We start from the raw sequence: 24,400 nt of genomic DNA, 5'->3' as shown, positions 1-24,400 counted from the left end.
CCTGGGCTTGTTTCTGAATTGGAAGTAACTAGGGTGACCAGATGTCCCGATTTTATAGGGACATTCCCGATTTTGGGATCTTTTTCTTCTATAGGGTTCTATTACCCCCCAGCCTGATTTCTCACATTTGCTGTCTGGTCACCCTAGAAGTAACGGCACCTGGCCTCGCACTGTGGACAGTGAACTCCAGCAGGAGGATTAATCAACACACAGTAACTCTGCAGACAGCATCAGCTTCATCCTAACGCTTTGGGTGGGTTTGTGAACAAGTCTGCGGTCAGAATGGAAAGAGGTGTCGTCCTTACAGAGCCCTCACTGCTCCCTGCTTGGGCTCTCTGAGGCTCACCGTGACAGCTCCAAATTAGCAGCAGGTAGCACGGGCTCCACTCCATCCTCCTCCCACAGCGAATAAAGAGAGCGACCGACATAAGGACCACACTCATAGACAGACAGCTGCTCGGATGCTGAGACTGCCATCAGGTTAATTTGGCAGCACTGTGACAGTCATGCGAAGAAACCCTCGGGTGGAGGGCAACAGCAGCGACCCCTGCCTCTCCCAAATAGCAAGCACAGACAGAGTCCTACGCAGTTCCAAACCCTGCCAGGCAGCGTGCAGAAGGGCCATTCCCTCCACTACACACCTGGTGATGTACAGATTTGGGTCATAGCACTCAGACAGTAATTCACAACACCAGGCAGCAGAGGTAGCTGCCCCTGGGTATGCCCAGCTATGGGGCAGATTTCTGGGCAGCATACTGGTCTGCTCTTGCAAATATCTTATTTTCTGGCACTGCAAGAAAAAGCTTAAATACAGCAGAACACAAGCCTGCTGCTTAGCATACCATCTGGCTGCTCAAGACACAAACTGGCCCAGCCCCTGACCACAAGAGAACAAACTGTTCAACTCTCTAGACCTACCTAGGAAGAGAAAAAAATTATTCTTCAGACAGAAGTAATTTCAGGTGAGATAGATTGCTCAAGTGTGTTTTCATTAGGGCTGCAATCTCTTGTGTTTTACTCCTGGGCTACACACACCAATTACATCAAGATGAGAAATACCAGCAGAGTGTGCAGGACACTTATCCGGATGGAGATGCAGCTGATACCAATGTGTCACATCTGCTATCATTACTGGAAATTTACTTGGAGGAAAATTGGAAGAGAAGCCTTTGTGTCATTGCTCTCTACGCAGACTCATTCAGAAGTCTGACAGATCTCACTACCTTCCCAGTTCCTCATCCCAGGCCTGGTCTACGCTAGGGAATAGCTCTTGTTCAGCAATCAATGCCCAGCCCGTGGGACAGCTAGCCCGGTGCTGACCCATACGTGTAGCTTGCACTGATGGAGCTAATTGGAGTTTACCCCACTTGAAATTGCCCCTCCCTGATATTTCTGAAAAAAACATCGGGTATTTGTTCCTTAAAACTGTTGCACTCGATCAGTGACTTAATGCAGCAGGTCTTACTTTAAAATAAGGGTCAGCTCTGTTGAAGAGCATCTTTTAAATCAAACAGTGGCCACATGGCCTGTTCGAGAAGAAAACTCAGGGCTCTTGGGAAAAATCATCTTCACGTTTCCTGTCCAGACTTTTGCCCCTGCACCACAGATCAAAGCTGAGCTGCCGTTCATTACGATGGGCACCTCTCAGGAATCACCACCAGCCCTCTTGTAACTAAGCAATCAACACCTGGCATCTGCAAGGAAGTGGAGGAGAGACAGGCAGCGGCAGGAAGGCTCAATTAGTTAAGGACACACCAATCTCTACAGAGCAATTTCTTCCACTCATATAGGCATGTTATTGAATGTCTTATTTATATGCTGCTCCAGCACCTACTGCGGGAACCCCCTCGAAGAGGGTGGGCAGGACAGGGTGGGGGAAATTCTACAGGCTTCTCCACATCCCCCATACAGGAGATCAGACTAGATTATCACAATGATCCCTTCTGGCCTTGGAATCTATAATAAAGTGTAAGTGGTTGTGACGTTATTGACATGAACTGGGAGCGTATAGATCATTGTTGCAACCAAAGTCCTATAGTGGCACCAAATCTTGTATAAAGGGGATCAAATAAGGTGTTTAAGACAAGGTTATAGTTTGCTGGTTATGATTATGCTATCTGTATGCATGTATCATTTTTTTATTTAAAGTTGTAAGTATTGGCTTTATACTGTCTGTAGTTCAAACTTGTCTGGGGTGTCATCCAGTAGCATAGCACAAGTTGGTGTCAGCTCTGCCTAGCCTGCTTGATGCCCCATTAAAGACCATCAGCTATACAACTGACCCACAGAGAGAAGGTAGACGCCTTGCGACTCACCAAGGTGTGCAGGGACATGCCTATGGACAGAACTCTCAGGTTTTTCCATGCCGTGTGATGGAATGCTTGTCTTTGGAACAAAGAAAGACAGACCACATGGCAAGAGAATATAAAAGGCCGATGCCTCATCTCCATCTTGTCTTCAATCTTGCTTCTTACTTCTGGAGGAACCTTGTTACAAACAGAAGCTCTACACAAAGGACTGATGACCTATCCCAGCTGTGGATGTACTCCAGAGGCTTGATTTGAACCTGCAGTTTATTCCATCACTGAACCTGAACCAAGAACTCTGTCATGACTGTATGTCATTGATTCCATTTAACCAATTCCAGCTCTCATCTCTATCTTTTTCCTTTTATGAATAACCCTTTAGATTTTAGATTCTAAAGGATTGGCAACAGCGTGATTTGTGGGTAAGATCTGATCTGTATATTGACCTGGGTCTGGGGCTTGGTCCTTTGGGATCGAGAGAACCTTTTTTCTTTTACTGGGATATTAGTTTTCATAACCATTCATCCCCATAATGAGTGGCACTGGTGGTGATACTGGGAAACTGGAGTGTCTAAAGGAATTGCTTGTGTGACTTGTGGTTAGCCAGTGGGGTAAAACTAAAGTCCTCTCTGTCTGGCTGGTTTGGTTTGCCTTAGAGGTGAAAAAACCCCAGCCTTGGGTGGTAACTGCCCTGCTTGAAGCAATTTGTCCTGACTTGGAGTCCTGGGGCACCTTATAGACTAGAAGACGTATTGGAGCAGGAGCTTTCGTGGGTGAATACCCACCTCGTCGGATGCATGTAGTTAAACGCGTCCGACGAAGTGGGTATTCACCCATGAAAGCTCCTGCTCCAATACGTCTGTTAGTCTATAAGGTGCCACAGGACTCTCTGCCACTCTTACAGATCCAGACTAACACGGCTACCCCTCTGATACTTGGCACTCTCAGTTGGGTCCCACCAGAACCAGCATCATTACAGTGGTACAGCTCCTGAGCTGGGGAAAAAGCCTAGTCAACAACTGTCATTGTCTAACAGAGGAGCTCTCCTGTCTTCCCCATACATGCTGGGTTTGCAATCTTGCCTTGTCTTATTGCAAAAAGTGTCATCAATATTTTGCAGGCGGTGAGCAATACTGGAACAGAGCCCCACTGTGAGGAAGAAAAGGACATCTTGTACAATCTCCATGCCCGTGGAAGAGGGACAAAGTCAGTATGAAAGAGATCAATACTAGCAGTGGATCAGTTCTTCAAGGGACAATTATGCTCTTCCCTTTTAAACTCCTGTTATCTTGGTACCTTACTGTTAAAATGGATCTTTCAAACTGGGCCGCTTTGGAACAGGAGGGAAATCAAAAGGTGGTTTTTCTTCTGCTAGAGAACTGGTATTCAACAATACTTTTCAAAGTCTACAGTCTAATGTGTTCTCAGTCTCTTTGAAATCCTTAGGACAACACTACAGTATGTTTTTTGCCCTTCTTAAATAATTTTAAGAACACAAGTGAAATAAACTATGTCCAGATGCCAGAATTTTGAGCATGTCTTGAAATATTAATAAGCTCTTACTAGGAGAAATTAAATTCAGTGATTTTATCTAAAGGAAAATTAAATACCCCAACTGTATTCAGTAAGGCAGCGCTGAAATATCCCACTATGTGAAGTCCACAAAAATATTCACTTGAATTCAGTGCAATCACCAGTACTGAACAAAAACCCTTATAAACATTTCTATTTATGCAGAGCTCTCCCCAAGGCCACATAAAAGCAGAAACATCAACAGAAGCCAACTGTAGTTTACGGTTGTCGGTTTCAATTTCGTAACGTAATTCACCAAGTTACAGGTCAGTCCGTACATTACACAGGAATATCCCCAGCCTACCCCAGATAACAACCTGGAACCTACCTGCCTTCCAGAGTTCCCCTGGCTGAGAGTGCAATGTTTATCACCGGCCTTGCCTTTCAGTAGAACAATTAGTATGTCCATCTAGGAGCCCAGCATCTAGAACCTTAAGCTTGACAGGAATTATGCAAACAAGTTTGAGTCTTGTAATTTTCTGAGTATTTCATGCTAAAATTAAGAGTCATTGGGTAATTTGTATCTAGCTCTGCCATGATTTCCAGGGCCCTAATTATGTCAGACACACCATAACATAGCAATAGTATTTACAGGACAATAAAATATCCCCAAGCTTGATAAGCACTCCAAAAAGAAATTTACAGCAGAAACATCTCTCATAAGGAAAGGCACAGGAGAAAGTGTGTGTGGCCCCCATCAAATCTCAAGGCTCAGATGGTCTTCAACCTTTTTGAATTCTGCTTTCTTACCTGGCTAATGTAAGCGTCTCTGTTCCCAACATGGCATGGAGCACTCCAGGATTTAGGTATTATTATTCTTAGTTATTTGTATTATCATAGTGCCAAGGAACTCAAACATGGACCAGGACCCCGCTATGCTAGACACTGTACAAACAGAACAAAGAGACAGATGTTGCACCAGACTTCCCATCTAAACAAGTACTATTCAGACACACCGTCCCAGCCACGTGGAAAGATGCCACAAAAGCACTGTCCCTATTTAGCGAAGATGGAGTCTTTCTTTAAACACCTGTGTTTAAAACCTACACATTTTATAGAAATAAATATATTCTATTTCTGCAGCTCCTGAATCCCCACATCTGCCCCTCTCGTCTTAGTTCTAGTACAGTCTTATTTGTTCCACATTCCAGTAATTCTGCCGTTCAAGTACAGGATGAATACTGAGGACAGCGAGAGAAGGGTTGATGTGCAATGCAAACAAATAACGCTTAGGATTTACAAGGACAAAAGGGCAGTACGCATTTGAGTGCCAATACAGGAAAGACATTACCAATAACTCACTCAGTGCCAGCAACTGCCTTTTATAAAGCTGATGTTTGCATTTCCTCTGTATGAAGAAACTTCACTGCCAGCTTCTGGCAGAAGACACTAAATCAAGTCCTGAGTTTAAGACACTGGAGGGGAGGCATTTGGATTTACTTGCTGCTCCCTCATCCTCATCTGGCCTCTGGGAGTAAGCGATTATAGCACCCACTAACCTCTCAGTGAGGAGCTCTCTGTGTCAAGCCTCTCACATGTCAAGCAAACACTGATGCTCAACTCAGTTCCTGCAGCTGTGCCAACCTCTTCCATTTTTTGCTGAGTCCCCATCTTAGGGTCCGTGGCAGGAAAACACTGTGTCTTTATTTGCTTCTCTATGATGGGTAGAAAGGGCCTGAAAGGTTTAATCTCCCCCTTTCAAATACTCTTAAAAAAGCAGCGATGTCCCCACTGTAACAGACATTCAGGTCTTGTTCAACCTGTCTTAGAAGTCTCTATAGATGACCAGAAAATTAGCAAGGTTAAGATACTGGACAACTCCTGCATGTAACGCTGGTTGAAAATCCAACTTCTCTCCCCATCCCCCTGTGAAAGATTTCAAAATGAAACATTTCATTCAAAATCTGACTTTTTTGCAGGAAGATTTCATTTTGAGTCAAATCAATTTTGCTGTTTCATATCAGTATTCTAAAACAGAAAAAAAAAATCAATTTTGGACAGGTCTTCTCTTTTTGGCATGGACTGTAACAATGAATGAGGCTATGTCTACACTGGCAAGCGGAAAACAAAACTTTTGTCCTTCTGAGGTGTTAAAATAACACCCCCCCCCCCAAAAGACGAAAGTTTTGTCGATGACCAGCACTGGTGTGAACAGTGCTTTGTCCTGCTGATAACGCTAATGCCGCTCGCTCGTTGGGGGTGGAAGTTTTCTGTCAGCAGGAGAGCTCTCTTCTGCTGACAAACAGCGGCTACGCTGCGCACCTTTTAGCTGCACGGCTGTAAAGGCACAGCCTCGTCGCTAAAAACTGCGTAGTGTGGACAGAGCCCGAGGCAGAGGTTGGGTTTTCTCCCATTCTTTCTTTCCCCATTAACATTCTGTAACTTCCCCAGCTTTGGACAAGTTAGAGAGAAGCAAAAGGAAAACTGAAACACTAACTTTGCCACGCTGCAATTCTTCCAAAGTTGGGAAAGAACTGAAAAGTTACAAAATGATAAAATAAAACAAAATCCCCACACATGCCCTGGGCATGATACATTATATTACACTCAGTGTCAAAAGGGGGAGAGGAGGCAAAGAGGGAAGAAAGATGGGGACACACCAATTATTTGTTTTCAAAAACTAAAATGAAACAAAATTTTAATTTCATTTCAAAATTTTCCTTCAAAAAAAAAAAAAATCTAACAATTTAATCCAAAGTGAGATTTTCTTGTTACAGTTCAACAAATCCCCTTTTTGACAGGAAAAAAATTGTGGTAAAAAATTCCAATCAGCTCTGTATGTAAATGAGGCCTGATTAGACACCGTGAAGATTTGTTTCCCTGTTTAGTTAAAGCTATTTTCTTGCTGCTGCAGGATAACTCGTTCTGCAGCTATATGCTCATGCTTTGACTGATCACGTGCGCTAAAAAGCCAGATTTGCAACACACTGTGTGGCCTTTTAACACAAAGATTCAAGTTGACCCATAACCAATTTGAATGGTAGAGAAGTCCTACAGAGGGAAGCTTTTTGTTAAGGGCTCTGCGCACCAACCCTTCAGCTAAAGGGCTCAAGAAGCCAAATATAGGAAAGAAAAGACTTCTGCCCTGAGATTTCTGCAGTAAAAACCAAACTAGATACTTCAGGCCTTCTTTATATATCAGCGCAAGAAAGGCCGTGGCCCAATTTAATTGTCCTTGGCGGACCACAGTTCCGAGCCTGTGCTGCAGCAGGATCTTAGCTGGTTGAATTACGATGGGGAAAGGTGGGGAGGTATTTGCAAATCAAAGTCCTTGCCTTTGACAAAGGGATGGTCACTGGGCAGAGATGGTGGCTGCTCAGCAAGAGGCATTTCCCCAAAGGTTGAGGCAGATTGGTGGCATCTGAGAAATAGCTGGACTGTTAGCAACTGCCAAAGGAAGAGAAAGAAACACCCAGAGCACAGGCAGACTGAAGGTTTCCATGCTGCGTTTGCACTCTCGGGCAGTAGTCTAGAGGTACAGGGCAGTGTTGCTGCCAGGCTAATAGAGAGACAAGGTGGGTGGGGGAATAGCTTTTATCGGACCAACTTCTATTGGTGAGAGAAATGATTTTGAGCTTTATACCGAGCTCTTCTTCAGGTCCTGAAGGCAATCTCTGTGTAGCTCGCAAGTTTGTCTCTCTGACCAAACAGAAGTTGGTCCAGTAAAAGCTATTCCCTCCCCCACCTTGTGTCTCTGGATGTTCAGTGTTTCGAGTACGTAAAGAATGGGTGAGGAGCCCCGATAACAAGCCAGGCTTTGCCATCGTAAATCTTGTCTCATCATTACCAACAACAATTACATGCTGTCAGAGAACATAATTATACTGTGCACTCGGTTAGATTCAACAGCCAATTCAAGCTATTAATAACATGCTCTGGCCTAATCACACAGCAGAGGTACAATGCTGCCCACTGCAGAATCCCATTGCATAACCAAGCACGAAGCTGTTTGTCCCCATTGCACAGCTCTAAGCAAGTGCCAATGGCACCTACCATTCTCTGGGACCGTTTCCTTGTAACTGGAATGACGATCGACGTGGGCCTTGTCTCTCATCGGGAAGTGCTAACAACGCTAGCTGAAAAAACGAGGAGTACTTGTGGCATCTTAGAGATGAACAAAATAACTAACACTAGCTGAGTTAGTGGTTGTAAAGTCCTTGGAACCCTTCAGGTGGAAGGTGCTAGAAAGGGCACAGTACTGTTACTAATTAAAAACACATTGCAAAATACAGGGCCCCTTTCAGCCAGTGAGGAAGCCTTCCAAAGGCGCACACCATATCTGCAGGTTGTTAATTATCCCATTTGCTAATCCCTTCCCCAGAGCACCCAGCAGCATTGCTGGGAGCCTCTCAGGTGGAAAAGCAGGCTCCTAACTCCAGAACAGCTAATGACTTTACCTTCAGTCCCACAGACTCTGGCCAATACAGCAATCCCCACATAAACAAACATGCCAAACAGCTCCAAGCTGATAGGAATGCAAGAGAGAGTGATGTGACTGGCCAGAATCCTCCCCCAACACGGGGCACAGCTTTCATTTCCCATCTACAGAATTTTGGAAAAACTTGTGTATGCTGCAAAAATCTACACAGCTGCTGAAAGTTCTGCATCAGCAACCCCACTAGCTCCACCGCATTCCCTTCCCTCCTCCTCAGGCTCCTTTTAAACTACTTGGAATGTTTCTGAGAAGGGACGGGTGGGAGAAGCATCACATTTGCAATACGAGCGGGGACATAGAAGAGCGGCTGACCCAGGTGTCTTGGTGGGAGAATGGAGGAGAGTTTGGGGCTAGGTGACTTGTCTATGGGGACTCAAACCTAGTGACCAGTGCAACATTTGTAGGGGTTTGGGCACAGAGTCCCAAGCCTGGCAACAAACATTCGGCTCTGCAGGAAGTTTTGCTTGGCTGTCCCTTGTCAGACTCATTTTGTCCATTACTATGCTCTCCCAACATCAGCTCTTTCTGTCACAGTCTCATGGCAGAAGCTGCTTGGGCAAGACTAGAAGGAATGGAACAGGCAGGAGACACCTGGAGAAACAGCAGGGTCGTTGGGAGCATCTTGACTTCCTGCAGAAGTACAGTTTGCTCACAGAGGGATGGCACACAGGGCATGAGATGGAGCCTGTCACACAGACTCCCCTTTTCCAAATGTCTAATGCAGCTAGGAAGAGCTGAGCTCAACAGAAGTTCATCACTCTGAGGTGCAGTGTAAGGCTACTGGTCATTGACCATGGCTGTATCTCCAACTTCAGGATCAGGGAAAAGGCCTTTCCTAGGATTCTCATTTGCACATTTTATTTTTCTATCAACATTTCAAAATAAACTTTTCTCACTGAACCTTGACTGTTCCCTCTGCTGAGTTCACACTTGACCAGGGGCCTTTGCCATTGATGCAGCAAGTCAGAAGATGAACGGTTATTCAGAAGTAACTGCAACACAGGACAGAGCTCCCACAGGGAACTTGCTGATGGGTTTGGAGAGATGGCTGGTCAAGTGGTGCTGACTCTCCTTGTTTCCCGCTGTTTCTAAAGGTGCTTTTGCATTAGACTGGAACAAGTTAGAAGTTCCTGAATGTCACTTCTGCCTGTGCGTGTGATGGTCTTGGAATTGCTACGTAACCATCTAAGAATGCTAAAAGGTAATAATTTCATGAACATTGACTGGGACATGGTCAGCAAGGGGAAGCTTCTGTTTACTGGGTTATTAGAATTTCCTGTAGGATGGTATTAATTTAACTTAACAGGGGGCTGTGGGAAGAGCAAAATAGGAAAGCAACATACTGGATATAGGCAAAGACACCCCAGCACACACTTGAAAAAGACAACGGGGCAAACGATTAGCTTCAGGGATCAACAAAACACTAGACAGTTACACAGCCCTTCTCCAGGGCAGGAAGGTGGTGTGTATTTGGAAAGCTAACCATCAGCAGGACGAGTCATTCGCTCTTCTAAAGGAGATGAGTGGTCAAGCAGAGTCCTGCTGTTACAGCCACTGTTCAGTGAGTGGCAATGGGAACACGAGACCCCCTCACGCTCCGCTGGACGGCTGATTTTACAGGATTACAGCCCAGCGGGTACTACACCGTGCTTGTTGACACGGTCGTGTACACAACCTGCACAGAGCGTAACATGAAAGAAAACTAAAGCTCCCACCACTCCTGCCTAGACATTGCATGGCCTCAATTATAATGGCACCTTTCAAGCAAGGATTAGGTTAGTTACTTATGCTCCACCCCACGTTCCACACTCATGAAAGGGTGAGACCTAATGTATGCATCCGATGAAGTGGGTTTTAGCCCACGAACGCTTATGCTCTAATAAATTTGTTAGTCTCTAAGGTGCCACAAGTACTCCTGTTCTTTTCACTGAACATGCTTATCTTCCCACAGACTGATTCCTGTAGAGGGCAGAATCTCCATCACCAGTGTGGGGTGATGGGGTTTCAATGGCCAATAGACAGCAGGGGGAACCACGAGATTCCCCTGCCCCGCAAATAAAGTGAACATGTCATACCAGAGAAGTGAAAAAAAAATCCATATTTAAAGAGGTTTTTGTCCCAGCCCAAGTCCATGGGTAAGTAGGGATTTGGGCCATTATTTGCTGTAGATTTATTAGTGAGTAAGCAACATCTGCAATTACTCACACAGTGAATTAACAGCTCCAATGCTATGTGCTGTGTCAAGTCTGACTGGCTGCTCAAAAATCCAATCAGCAACTTGGGAAGAGAATGTGTTTCACACCAGTTACCCAACAACAATTTAGATAATGAGCTGATGAGGCCAGTAAGTTGCCAATATGACTTGTGGGACAAGCGTGTCCCTCAACAGCAAAACAGACGCACACAGCGCTTAGTGTTACCATCACCCTGATCTGTTAGGAGAGCGTTTACGTACATTTTCCTTCTCTGCATTAACTACTATAAGCCCAGGACAGAACTCATGACCATCAAGCGTTTGACAGGATGTGTCTCTAGAGTCTGCTCCTTCACACTGAGTGTGGTTGCAGTTACCACAGTAATTCATTCAATATGTTAAACAAATAAAGGAGAAATCAGAGGAATCTCTCCCATGAACAGATTAGCAGCTCACGAGATGAGCCCCTCATCCCCAAAAGCGCTTTGCCGCACAAAGGGCTCCAAGCCCAGGACACGTAAGAGTGCATTTTCTAAAAGTGATACATAAGTGTATATAAAATCTCCCACTGTATTTTCCACTACATGCATCCGATGAAGTGAGCTGTAGCTCACGAAAGCTTATGCTCAAATAAATTGGTTAGTCTCTAAGGTGCCAAAAGTCCTCCTTTTCTTTTTACATAATTCAGTGTGAATTACCTTATGAAAGTAGAATACTAGTCCATCACCCCCTCTGGGATGGTGCCCCGATGTTCTTAAGTGTGCACGTCCATTTCTAATTGCCATCTCATTTGTGGTGTTCCCGAGCACTGGGCTAAGCCCATGCTATGTCCCACGCCACTAGTAGAAATCTGTTGGAAAGTTTGATTAAAATTTAGCACAGTTTCAGGTGTCCAGGAGCAAAATCCACATTTCCATCTCAGCATGCAGAGCACAAGACAGAGTCAATTAGAACGTGCCCTGCTTGTTATGTTAATATTAAAGCCTTTCCATATTCATGTCAGAGTGTGTGCTCTTCCCATCATTAACACATACTGATGGTCTGTGTCATAACCATGCTTTCTAAGGTAGGCTGGGTCTTAGTGTCAAGAATCTCTCTCTAATTAATGTCACCTGAGTATTTGATTTAATTTGAGTTCTTGTCAGCACCTCTTAAGGAAAAGACCTAGTGACCTGAGACCAGGAATGATTAAATCCAACTCCCTGTAGTTAGGAGGAAGAGGAGAACTATAGGGGCAGCAAGGCACAGTATAAATGGGGACTGCTCACAATCTAAGCTTTGCTTTCAGTGTACTAAGGATAGAGAAGGGGAAAGAGGGTTAGCGAGGTGGGCATTTGGAGAAAGAAGCATTGCTGCATTTATAGATAGTTTAACCCTTCGGCAGTGGTTCACATCCTGGCACATTCTATTACCCCCCCACCCCACCCCGAGAAACTTTCCAGACTGATCCACTGCTCACAGGCAGCTTCTTTATGGGGGTGGCTTGTAATGTGGACTGTCCCTTTGCCATCTCGCTAGCTCCTACAGCACGGCAGATACGAGACAAGGCTGAACTCCAGTGAGATCAGTCCTGCCCGGTTAACCCTGAGGCAGACCAAGGAATCAGGAGCATGCAGTACCACTGCTGTGCCTGGACCTCTTCTGCACATAAGAACGGCCACACTGGGTCAGAGCAAAGGTCCATCTAGTCCAGTATCCTGCCTTCTGACAGTGGCCAATGCCAGATGCCCCAGAGGGAATAAACAGAACAGGACAATTTACCAAGTGATCCATCCCATCGCCCATTCCCAGATTCTGGCAAACAGAGGACACTTCAGAGCATGGTTTTGCAACAAGAGACCATCCCGACCTGTCAAATTGGCCCTTTACGCCAGCACTAAATTCACTTTAACAGGATTTTTTAAATCCTGACAAAGCAGTAGAGATTCCATGTCCCTCCCCAAATTGGTTTCGGTGCCATTATCCCCACAAGGAAGGTGTCCTAAAGCCTGTGGAATTGCCTGCTAATTAGATCATAGCCTCCTGAGGGGAAAAAGATGCTGACTGGCAGGTGATAGAGGTGAAGTAAGAACGACATACAAAGAGGCTATTTCTCCAGTGCCTGCTGCAAGCCCAGCAGAATACTAACGCGCAGCCAGCTCCCACCAGGGCCGTCAAAACGGGGCAGAAATAAATTGAAAAGAAACCTTAGCTACAGCACGAATTTACGTTTCTGTCAAAGAAAAGCGGCTGATAGCTATTTTTGGAATCTGGTCTCCATCATATTAATTTACCCTCTGGTGGAAGTTGTCTCATTTGCAACAAATCTGGCTGGTAAATATTAACCTTGGGCTTTGTTGAAATTCTCCTTGCAGATACAAAGAGGAGAAGGATGGAGAAGATGAAGCAGAGAGAACTTTAGAACAAATGGCAGGCAGAGTCTCTACATTAGGGCTTCAGTTACACAAAAGATATTGCATACACTGGAAAGTAAATTATACGTAGGGGCCAAAGCATGTGTCTCATGATATTAAGGGTAAAAGGACACAGCTGCTGGGAAGCCTGTCAGGAAAAAAGCAGGAGTGGACAGGTCTGATCAGCTGCAGTGTAATAAGACCTTTAATTCACTCACTATGTGATCACTGGAGCTAGATTTCAAAATCAAGATAAGCACAGAGCAGCATCTGGCTGCAGCCCCAGCTAAACAAGAAGAATGTTTCAAATGTATTTATAGTGACAGAACCTCATCTTATTTGAGAAGACAGTCAACAGCTACCTCATTCTACCCTAGAGGTGGCTGCATTTCAGTGGCTGGTGAAGTGATTTATAATATATGAGAACACATACAAAGTTTGTCACCTGCCTTGGGATCCGTTAGGATGAAAGCAACTGTATAGAAAGATGAACAGCAAAAATATTTGGATTTATTGCAGCAGTGATCAGTGCATGCTATAAATCCTATTAGTCCTTTTTAAAAAATCTCTGATTACTGTGCTAAACCATGAATGTTCCCTTACCACTACAATAACCTCAGTACTTTAATCACTAGAATACTAGAGCGTTATAATCCAATTAGAACCCAGCCTTGCAAATTCAAGAAGACACAGAAATCCGTTTCTTCCCCACTGAGAAAAGCATGTCTTAAATGAGCTTCCTTCTCTACCACATCAAGTTTAAGCTCTGCATCCTCCCCACCCATTCAAAGTCCATGACTCCGCCCCACTTATTTTATCCAACTCTCATTGTGTCGATCCCCATCCCTTTTGCTTTGCTAGAGATGCCAGCTTTAATGCCCAATTTTATAGCACCCAACTAAAGAGGTACTGATCAGCAAGACAGGAAATAAAACTGACCAGAAGTCTTGATACGCTTCCTACAGACCCCATCGCTCATTTGGTTCACAAGACTCTGATCTGGATGTAGTGCACCATGCTTGCGACCAGGGTCATTGTAGCTCAAGTTTAGAGGTTGCCGAGGAGAACTACAAAAGGATGCTATTGTCCGGGGGGAGGGGGGGGGCTATTCGCGTGGTTCTCATTCCCTGCCACCATTTAATTTATTTTTTCTTCCTATTTGGAGTTAGAGTTAATCAAACACGTCTGTCCGTGAGCTCTGTGCACCCAGCACATTACAAATCTAAAACAATAGAATCCGTTCTTCACTTTTACTGTGAGCTGGAGAATGGGGCAGATTTTGAAAATGAAAAATTGATTTATTGGGAAAGGCTCCTGGCTTGGCAGCTACCCGGGTCTGGAGTTAGCTCAGGAGCCAGCTTGTGTCTTGTCTTCAAGGGCTCATTTTTAAAGGCCAGTCAAGAGCAGGGCCAGTGCCACTGGTAAGGGAGAAAGATTCAGCCCTGGCTTTTTCATCTGCAAAGGGCATCACACACTTTCAGATGCATCTAGCTTTAGTTACTTTATCATTTCCTCATTGCAATGAATGCCTAATTCTTCACTCTTCCTAGAGGGCGCAGGGTAGGTGCACTCTCCGTTAATGACAGCGTCAGAACCAGGGCAGGCAGGAAACATTTGGAAGAGGGAGTAAAAGAAAAAGCACTAGGTCCTGGCTTATGTAGGGGGAGAGGAGCAGAGGCCGAGGAGGGGGATCAGGTCCTGACAGACAGACACTGCTTTGCTCAGCACTCCCCTTTAAGGCTGAATACTGAGAAGAGGTTAACTCCGGCAGAGGTGCTCCAATAATTTCATTGCTCTGTCCGAGCCACAGCCCTGCTGCAGGCTCTCTTGTTTCCACATGTTTTAAAAGACTGGGGCCAGATCCAAGCTTGCATTAGTAGGTGTAATGCCAGGTCAGCTGGGCTGCCATTGCTCACAGCAGGGCTGGATTTGGTCTGGCACGCCATGGCTTTTTATCACCGTACAACTCTATTCATAGTGACCGGCAGCCCTCATGGGAAGAGCAGCTGGGAGGCCACAAAGAGTTGCCTGACTCCTACTGACCTCTTCATGGGGCAGCACCGGCTCTGATCCAGCTCACTGCCACCTCTATAACCCACTGCCTGGCGCCAAGCAAGCACACAGAACTTGTGCCCTCAGCAGCCATGTTTCAGGCACATTTATGGCCTCCTGCCTGACGTGCTCATGTGGCATGGCATCCTCTTACTGCAGAGCCCCCAGGCAGGTCACAATTTCAGCTGGGCAGTCTGCATGATCCTGCAGGATCTTACTGTGGGGGCAGTTCTCCCTCTCATGCTTGGCACCGCCCCTCCGCATTCAGAGAGTTACCAGCCCTAGGGAGCTCATTGCAGACGTGATGCCAGGTGACTGGTGGTCCCGTACATGTTACTTCTTCCCAGCAAATCTCAAAACATGAGGTGCAGCCAGAAGGGTGTCAAAGAAGGTCTCGAAGGATAAACAGACAGAGGCCAGGGAGCTCTGAAGCATAACATGAGGAAAGGCCTGGCAAAGAGCAGGGCCTCCTAACTGGCAGGCCCCCATTACACCAGACAAATGGTCTGCCTCGGGCTAATCCCAGTTTAACGGGGAACTGTCCTTGAACAAAAGAACAGGTACTTCCGGATGCCAACAAAGAGTGAACCAGAGAAACCCATTAAGATTAAGGGCCCTGCTCACAGCCACAGCACCAAATCAGGCAGTGACACTCACAGGCAAATGGAGCCTCAGGGCAATTCATTGCAAAACAGTCAAGCCCCATGTTTCAGACATGGCCCCAGAGGGAAAGGGAGGGGGTGTTCAACAGACAGAGGAGCAGAATAACCCAGCAGGGTTGATGAGGCCCTCTCCTTGGGGGAGAGAAAAGACCATGGCAAACGCTCTGGCAGGCCAGCTCAGTGTGTGAGAGACAGCGCTGCACACACTCTCCCCTAGACCCTGGCCTTTACCCCACAGCTCACATATCAGCATGGTGCCTTGCAACCAAAATGATACCCTGGGAAAGGATTTCTGCTGCTGCTCCCACTATCCCAAGTCAGAGCTGCTGCTCCCCAGGGGCATGCCGGCTTGAGCTGGCCCGCAATCACATGGGCTGGGATTGCTGCTCCCTCCACTGGATTCTCTCCCTCACTGGTAGGCAAACGCACCGGTGTCAGTGATCAGAGTCACAGTTTCACTGGGAAGGAGGTCCTGGAAAACTTTAACCTGGAGTAGGGCCCTTCTCAGAACAGATCTTGGGAGCAAAGCACTGGAGACAGATTTGCTGCACAGCCAGTCGATTTTAACATCCACAAAAAGCCATTGTTGTTTGCCTTCAAGTGAAGCTAATTTTTTTGTCCTTGTCGAAGAATTCCTGCTGCCTTGGATGCTTTCATCATAAATCTTTAACGTTATTCACTTAGCACTATGCTAATGCAAGGCTTAAAGAAATCTCCACTTTTCAAAATTATTTTGATATTTGACCAGACATCAGACGCAGCTCCACAGAGAGTGACTAATGACCTGCTTTCTGTGAATGGGAAAAAAAAAACTTAATTATGTCCATTAAATTACTTCAAATATTTTTCCTAAGAGAATATGAATTATTTAAACTCAACACGGAGAAACCTGAAACATTAGCAAGAGCCCTCTGGGACTCGCTATGTAAATTCCCCACTCCAAACAGATGGGAAGAGCATGGCAAGCTGCCACACAAGCACTGAAGCAATGAACAATACCAAGATTTCAATTCAATAGTTTTATTATGGTCTTCTTAAAGAGGGCATTAAGTGAATCACTACTACCAAGAGCACCATTAAAGGCTTTCCCACCTTCCGGAGGAGGAGGGAGCAGAGTGAGATGGCCGACACACTGCATCCTGTAAAGGGAATTTAAGGTTTGCATGGCACCAAGTATTCATTTGACAACTGAACCGTTGTCCTTAGGCAGAGCTCACTCTTCTAATACATGGGTGCATTTCTACCAGAGAAATGTTAGCACTTTAGGACATATTTACGTCCTGTCTCCTCTCGCCTCTTCACTGTGTGAGATTTCTGCAGCCTTGCATGGCCTTCCAGAAGTAGAGTGTAGCTGGGGTTTCACGCAATCTGCATTTTCGCAATAGCTACAGAGCCACTGCAATCTTAAAAATAAAGTTACCCTGACAGTCACCAAGATAACCTCAGTTTTAGAATAATAGAATCACAGGGTTTGAAGGGACCACAAGGGTCATCTAACTAACCCCCTGCCATGATACAGGACTACTTGTGTCTAATCCATCCAAGACAGATGCTAGCCAGCCTCCTTTTGAAAACCTCCAGTGAAGGAGCTTCCACCACCTCCCGAGGCGTCTGTTCCACTGTCCTCCTGGTCTTACAGTTAGGAAGTTTTTCCTGAGATTTCATCTAAATCTGCTGTGTGGCAAGAGAACAACTTTTCTCCATCTTTTTTATGGCAGCCTTTCAAGTAGCTGAAGACCGCTATCATGTTCCCCCTCAATCTCGTCTTTTCCAAACTAAATATAACCAGTTCCTTCAGACTTTGCTCATATGGCTTGCTTGTTCCATCCATAGTTTAGCTGTGGGACCAACCAAAGTCAAAGCAAGCTGACCTGGACAGAAAGAGAGAGAGGTGCCATGATTAGGAAGACAAACCAGCCACAGAAGGACCCTGGAGGCCTGCAGGGAAGACTGACCCCAGCCCAAAGAATGCTCTGGAGTAGGGAGGAAACCAAGGCAAATGCATGAAAAGTTTATTATTTTTGTCTAGAACTGTGTATTTCTTGTATGATTAAGTAAGAGCAATCATATTAGATTTCTGTGCAAAGGCTGTATATGCATTGCGTTACACCTATCTCAGGCCCTTGAAACGTTAACCTGTGGGACCAGCATGCTCACACAGATGGAGTTCTGGAACAGGGTGTGTTTAAGCTTTGGGGGAGTACGGTGGGAGGGGGAGTCAGCACTGACCACAGGGGCTGGACCGTTGGGCATGGAGGCCTCAGCTCACAAGAGGGGTTGCTAGACAGAGGATCTGCATGCTGGGACTCCAGACTAAGGGCAGTACAGGAACTTGTTAGGCCTCAAGCACTCGGGATCCGAGAATTGGTTCCCCTCACAGCAATCTGGACAGTGCCCAAGAGGGGACACTCGACTAGACGTGTGACAAAAGGGTACACAAGAACTTCCTAGTATTTGCACAGATAACACCACTCAAAGCACCACTTGAAATTGTTTGAAGAGATGCATCTTAGTTACTTTGACATTTTTAACTTGATTTACAGAAGCATTTGCTACAATGCTGAGATTAGGTACTGACCAAGAACTAAGAAAAAGACATTAACAAAATAATCCTCTTCCATTCCAAAAGCATTTCCAAACACTGATTCCAAGGACAGCACCAGCCCCCTGGCTCACTCAGCCCCTTGGTAATGCTGAGTTTTTCTCTTACCATCATTTTAAAAGAGAGAAACTGAAGTGAATTTCAGCATCATTAAAGTGACACTAGTTAAGTAGGGGTTATATCCATTTTTACAGCTGTCATTAAATGTAACCTTGCAAGCTGTAAAGTCACTGAATTATTAAATTGAGTGCAAAGCACGACAATGGGGACATTAATGTTCTAGAGTCATTTTATGGCACGTACAAAGTTATGGAAAATACCTGAAGCTATTCTTAGATGCTGCTGAATCAGTCGGCACAGTACAACCACCACCACCACCAAAAACAATATACCTTATTCCCTGGTCCCCAAATAAAACTCTGGTTATTGGATTAGCAAATCATAATGAACTAAAAACACCACAAACACAAGAGTGACAAAATGCAATTCCGTGTGTTTACACTGTGCTCTGATACCAGGGTGCTGGACGCAGTATAATAATGTGACGGACTGATTGGGGCCTGAGATAGAAATAGAGCATGAATGGCCATTTTTACCTTCACACCCATCATCCTTCTCTTCAAAGCCAGCACTACATGTACATTTCCCAATGGGGACTAGCCACGCCCCCTCCGCACTGCAGTGCATCCTGGGAGGACTATCCAGGTCTACTTCAGCATGATTGACGCAGGTGCCCTTAACTTCCACCAGGGTTGCAAATGCTGCTTCTGCCACAGTGTCTGGAAACACCGCCAAGTTCTGCACCGTGGAGAGGCACTTTTTGTAATAAACCCGCACGGAAACCAGAGCCACGCAAGCACCCACATCCTGGAAGCCCAGGTGGAAGCCTCTCTTGCTCAAATGCCCAATCTCCCTCAGCTCTGTGTTCAGCTTCATTTTGCGCTCGCCCAAGTCCCCCTGGGTGAAGCTCTCGTCAGCAGCAATGGTGTCAATTTTTGTATGCTTGTTCTCACGGATACTGCGGCCCAGATCGGAATCTGACTCAACGTAGTAGAGGTTGAAGGTCTCCTTGCATGTGCCAGCCACTCCAGGGATGCTGTTACAGTCCCTCAGGGTGAATTTCAGCTCAATGAAGATTCTTTGGCCACTGCGCCTGGCAATCCAGCCTGTCTGCAGCCAGTTGTTTTGATTCGACTCCATGACGTTGCAGACCTGGTAGGTACGAATCGGCTTGTAGTTTTCATCCACTCCACTGATTTCTTCCCACTATAAAAAGAACAGACACATCTTGATACCCGCTATTTAGTGAGAACCAGTCTTTCAAGTAAAGCCCCCTCCATACCAAGATCATTGTAAGTACAGTCACTAAAAACCCCTTAACCTATGCATCGTTATAACAGGCGTTAAAAAAACCCTGAAGCCCACAGAATACACAAATCCCAACACAGCCACTCTGCAGTGTTTTCCAATTTCTAAATATTTAGGAGGGAGAAACACAGTCAGTAACAGACAATGGACACAGAATTTAATGTCTAAAAAGGATCTAATTTCTAAAAGCCAGAGAAGTCTTGTCTGCTAAGCTAGAGGCAAGGTACACTATCCCCCAGTTCACTCCCGCAGGGCCAGGGATGGCATTCCCTTTATTAGTGACTAATGTCATAGTTAAGTGTATTATCAGGGCCAGTTTCCAATCCCATTTGACTGACCTCTTCTCTCCAAGCACCAACCGAACTGTTCTGAAGGTGGTGACTGCCAGTCTTTCTGCAACTCCACTGGCTTTAGGTCATAGGCTGTATTTTAGTATAGCACAGCAGTAATTACAGCTCCCCAATGAGGAAACTACCCTCCTAATTAGAGAGCACCAGAGGGGGAGGGGAGAGAGTAAGGAGAGAGGAAGTGTCAGACCAACTTCTCCTCGCCTGTCATTTGGTGGGCAGGAGAAGGAAGGACTCCACCCTCCCTGACAAGAATGACTCCGGCAACGCTGAGCAACTCAGGTCAGAGTGAGGAGCAAAGTCCCCAAGGCCGGCTGTCTCTCACGGCTTTACCTTCCCGGACAGGTAGTATTTGCACTCTCACCCAGAAGCAACTCACACTGCCAAATATCAAAAGAAGCTAGAGATGGCTGGTGATGAAGGAGCCGGGTGCCTCAAACCCAACAGGGACAATCCCCAGCCTGAAAGCAGGCCAAGGACATTGATTCTCTCAAGGAACAAGCTCACCCAAGTGTAAGTGAAGTAGCATTTCCCTGCAGCGGCCAGGAAAGTGCTGATTGATGAGATGGTGATTAGATCATCTTAGCCCTGAGAAGGAAGTGATCTGAGGGCTGCTCACAGCAAGTCCTTCCACAGGTGGCAGAGTTTGCAGTGAGATAACCAAAGAAACCCCCTAATGGAGTTCGTTCCCAGCCACCCACAGCTCCAGTCCAGCTGACCCCTGAGCCAAGCTCCAAACATGCAGAATCACTTCTGATGAGGGAGTTAAGTGCAGCAAGAAACATCTGATTTCAGTGATTTGCCCTTTCAGGTGAAAGTGGGCACAGCTATAGACAAAGGCAGCAATGCAGCCATTCACTTAGACAAACTATAAATCATGCAGGAGTCACATATACGTATGGGCTCAAGTTCCCCAAGAATTCCAGAGATCCGGCCCTTTCTGCTCATCGGGGAACTGAGTGAATCCTTAAGGCAACTGGCCTGGAAAGTGAACTACAGAGAAAAGCTTTAATTGACTTGAGTTCCTTTTCTTAGTACAAGAATGCAAAACGCATTGTCATGAGCTATGCTCAATCTGCAGTGTTCCTCTGACATAATCAATACACTCACTCAGCTCCTCTCCCCAGCTGTCTGGGATTGACAAACATCACCGTTCAGGTCACAGCAGCATTGTGTCAGCTTGTCAAGCCTGCTGTTCGCATCACAGAGACGTGTTGCTGCTTCTCAGCTCACCTCTGGGATCTGGATTTTAAGCAGAATTTTGTCTACCCATCATTCTAACGCTATTAGTGGCTGAAGGCAGATACCTATCTAGATGAGCAATAGCAAAAAGCAAAGGCCCTCCACAGTACAGAGCATTTGACACCCCTGAGGAGATCATAGGGATCAAGAATTCCGTCTTCACCTCCTTGAAGGGAGTGCACCAACGAATGCACTTCCACAGGTGGCATTACTCAGCTGCTGAAGCTAGTTCACTCAAGCCATGAAGCCTTTCCCATAGATACAGACAGCCTGGAATCACCACGCAGAATCAGGAGACACGTGTAGGAGGAGACCACTGCTAGATGCACACCATTGCTCTAAATCAGAGTTAACCAGACTGACCAGGGTGGGACGGGTGAGTAATAGCGACAGAACATGTTTGCATATGTTTTTACTTACCCCATTCGATGGGTGCGATGTCCAGCCCAATTCGGCCTGTGACTCCTTAGAATCCAGCAAAACAACTGCATGGGAGACAGATGTGTTAAAAAGTGAATTTATAGAACTCACACCCATCTCAACCACCCTGACGAACTACACTGAACATCCAGCCTCTGAAATGACCAGCTGGCTCGACCATTTGGAAACGGCATTCGGATCACTTCTCACTTTTAAAAGGGCACAGTCTGCCTCAGACGTACACCCCACTGAGCAGTTTCACAGGAGTGACGCTGCCATGCTCTAAAGGAGACCTTGAAAGAGTTTAAAATCCCAGTTTGTCACCAGCGGACACTTGAAATGTAATGACGACAACTATCAGGGCGTAGCCGTGTTAGTCTGTATCCACAAAAATAACAAGGAGTCCGGTGGCACCTTAAAGACTAATGATGACAACTGTCACATCTTCAAACTATTTCAAAGGCCATTTTGCCTTCCCTGACCAGCTGAGACCCAAGCTGCAGGTTCTGCATTTGCTTACTTCTACTGTGCCAACAACAGCAGCAAAACTGACAGAGGGCATGCTGCTTTGGGGGCTGAAGGGTCAGCAACTATCGCTGGGTAACCACAGAGCCCTGAACATGGGGCAGGTGGGGTGAGAAAGACAGGGAACAGACCATCCAATATTTTGTTACAAACGTGTAAGTGAATAGAGAACTGTTAAGTTCAAGAACTTACTTGAAAGTACAGACCCGTTTACACGCAGATGTCGGGAGTCAAGCCGTCACAACTGCGTGTTAACAGACCATGGGTTAAGAGGACCATGCTGAAATAGCGTCCCAAATACTGCAGGCCTATCTGTTAATGGTGCTTTGCAAGAATATAAATTCAAATGTGTAATCTGATAAAAACATTGCTGCTACTACACAGGGGTGAAAGTAACTCAGGACACTTACCGGTATGGGGCAGGGGCAGCTCTGGCCCCCGGAAGGGGCAGGGCCTCCAGCAGAAGGGGCGGGGCTAGGGGTCAGCATCCCCCCAGCCAGCCCTTCCAGGCCACCTGGTCCGCACTGCCCGGGGTTCCCGTGGTGATTTAAAGGGCCCAGGGCTCCCAACACCGCTGCTGTGGTAGCGGTGTCCAGAGCCCCAGGCCCTTTTAAATCGCCAGTCCCGGGGCAGCTGCTCCCTTTGCTCCCCCCACCCGTCAGCAGCCGACGGGGGGCAAAAGGGGCAGGGACCTTAAAGCGCTGCAGGGTCCTTTGCCACGGCAGCGCTTTAACGTTGCTGCCCCTTCTCCCTCCCCGTCAGCGGTAAAGACGTACAACACGTTTCCGCTCCGCACTTCCTGTCGATTGCTATGTCAGCGAGTTAGTGAGCAAACCTCTAGCACCACATAGCAACTTCCCGTACCGCGTGTTCACGAGTCTCGCGTGTTAAACAGGGAGCACGGGGAGGCCTGGCGCTACCGCACGTTCAGCGGATTCGCACGTAAACGGGTCTGTACTGTACTGCTCACGTGGAGCCTTTCATCGCCTTTCTACAGTCTTTCCTGTGTACCTCCGACAAGCCAGCGATGGCAGAGCTCCCTCACCAAGCTTCAGCAGCCCTACCCAGCTACCCTGTAATCGTAGCTATCAGGGTGGTCTATTTTACAGCGGCAAGAACCACCCCAGGATACACATTATAGCGCAAAATTACATCTCAGTGGTGAAATGCTGGTGTCACTGAGGTCATGGCAAAAGTCCCACTAACTTCAATGAGGCACAGCTTTCATCCCAGAAGTTCAAAACGCTCAGATACCATGGTGATGGGCACTAGTAGAAAAACCTTTAGCTAGCTAAAGACACCTAAGCATTGGCCTCTGTGTAGTGCCTAGCCACACAGCCCTTCATACTACGACCAAAACATCAGCCAAGGGACATGACTCCCACATGTAAGTCTGGTCTAGAAATATCAGGACATTACAACAAGTGATTTTCAGTACTACTCCCATGACAACCACTTGACATTAAATACCACACTGAAATTGACTTTAATGCTTGAGATTAGGTCAGGTTAACCCACCCGGCTCCTTGGAGCAAAGCACGGTGTTCCACTTTACAAACATCAAAACCTTTACAACGACAGAATTGCTGGAAATTTCCCCACTTTCTGATCCGAATTACTCAAAAGGGGTTGGGCGAGGTCAGTTTCCGACACACTGGAAAATGGTGCTGCCTTTTCCAAATGCACCATTGCCACCACCAGGCCTCAGATACTAGATATCATTTTACACTAAATATGAACGCCCACTTCGATTCCCGTATGTAATGGCCAAACACCACAGGTCACCAGCAGGGACAGATCCTGGGACGGTCGAGATGACCCAGCAGGTCTTTTCTACTCTCAATAGCTGTAGTTTCCATGCCGGGGATATACCAAGTCATTCATTTGTTCCAGTGCAGAAGTGAACCAGGTCTCTTGGCAGAGTACCCCGAGAAAGGCAGGGTCAAACTCACTCCCCCGTCTGAAAGTCATAAAGACCCCGTCTCTCTGCAGTGGGATTCCCTCTAAAACTAACAGGGTATAAAGGCTAATCTCCTACAGGCTCATGCCAAAAATAATAGGCTGGAACCATCTGCATTTTTATCACAGTGATAAACATTTCTCAGGTGTATGTGTGCCACACGGGCCTTTTATTGGAAGAGACTATCACCAGTAGTCATTAAAATGTTCATTTTTAACACCCACTTTGGAATATAAAGACTGTCAAACATTTAAACGGATAGAATGAAGATATTAAGCTCTCAGGAATTTATGGCTATAACTTCTGTCACAGACAAACAGAG

The 24,400-nt window shown here is 46.2% G+C and overlaps 1 protein-coding gene across 1 annotated transcript in view; it reads right to left on the bottom strand.

Moving 5' to 3' along the window:
* The window catches only part of EPHA10 (EPH receptor A10), a 115,257-nt gene that overhangs the window by 76,886 nt on the left and 13,971 nt on the right, over positions 1 to 24,400 (bottom strand). Inside the window, exons 2-3 of the mRNA XM_084609764.1 lie at positions 21,594 to 21,658; positions 18,813 to 19,482 (exon numbers count right to left, since the gene is read on the bottom strand). Coding sequence (XP_084465890.1) covers positions 18,813 to 19,482; positions 21,594 to 21,658 — 735 coding nt within the window. The remainder of the gene's footprint in view (positions 1 to 18,812; positions 19,483 to 21,593; positions 21,659 to 24,400) is intronic.

The sequence above is a fragment of the Lepidochelys olivacea genome, assembly GCF_965140295.1.
Source record: "Lepidochelys olivacea isolate rLepOli2 genome assembly, chromosome: 19".
NCBI lineage: Eukaryota > Metazoa > Chordata > Testudines > Cheloniidae > Lepidochelys > Lepidochelys olivacea.
The sequence above is the reverse complement of the archived record's forward strand: the minus strand, read 5'-3'. Positions and strand labels throughout refer to the sequence as shown.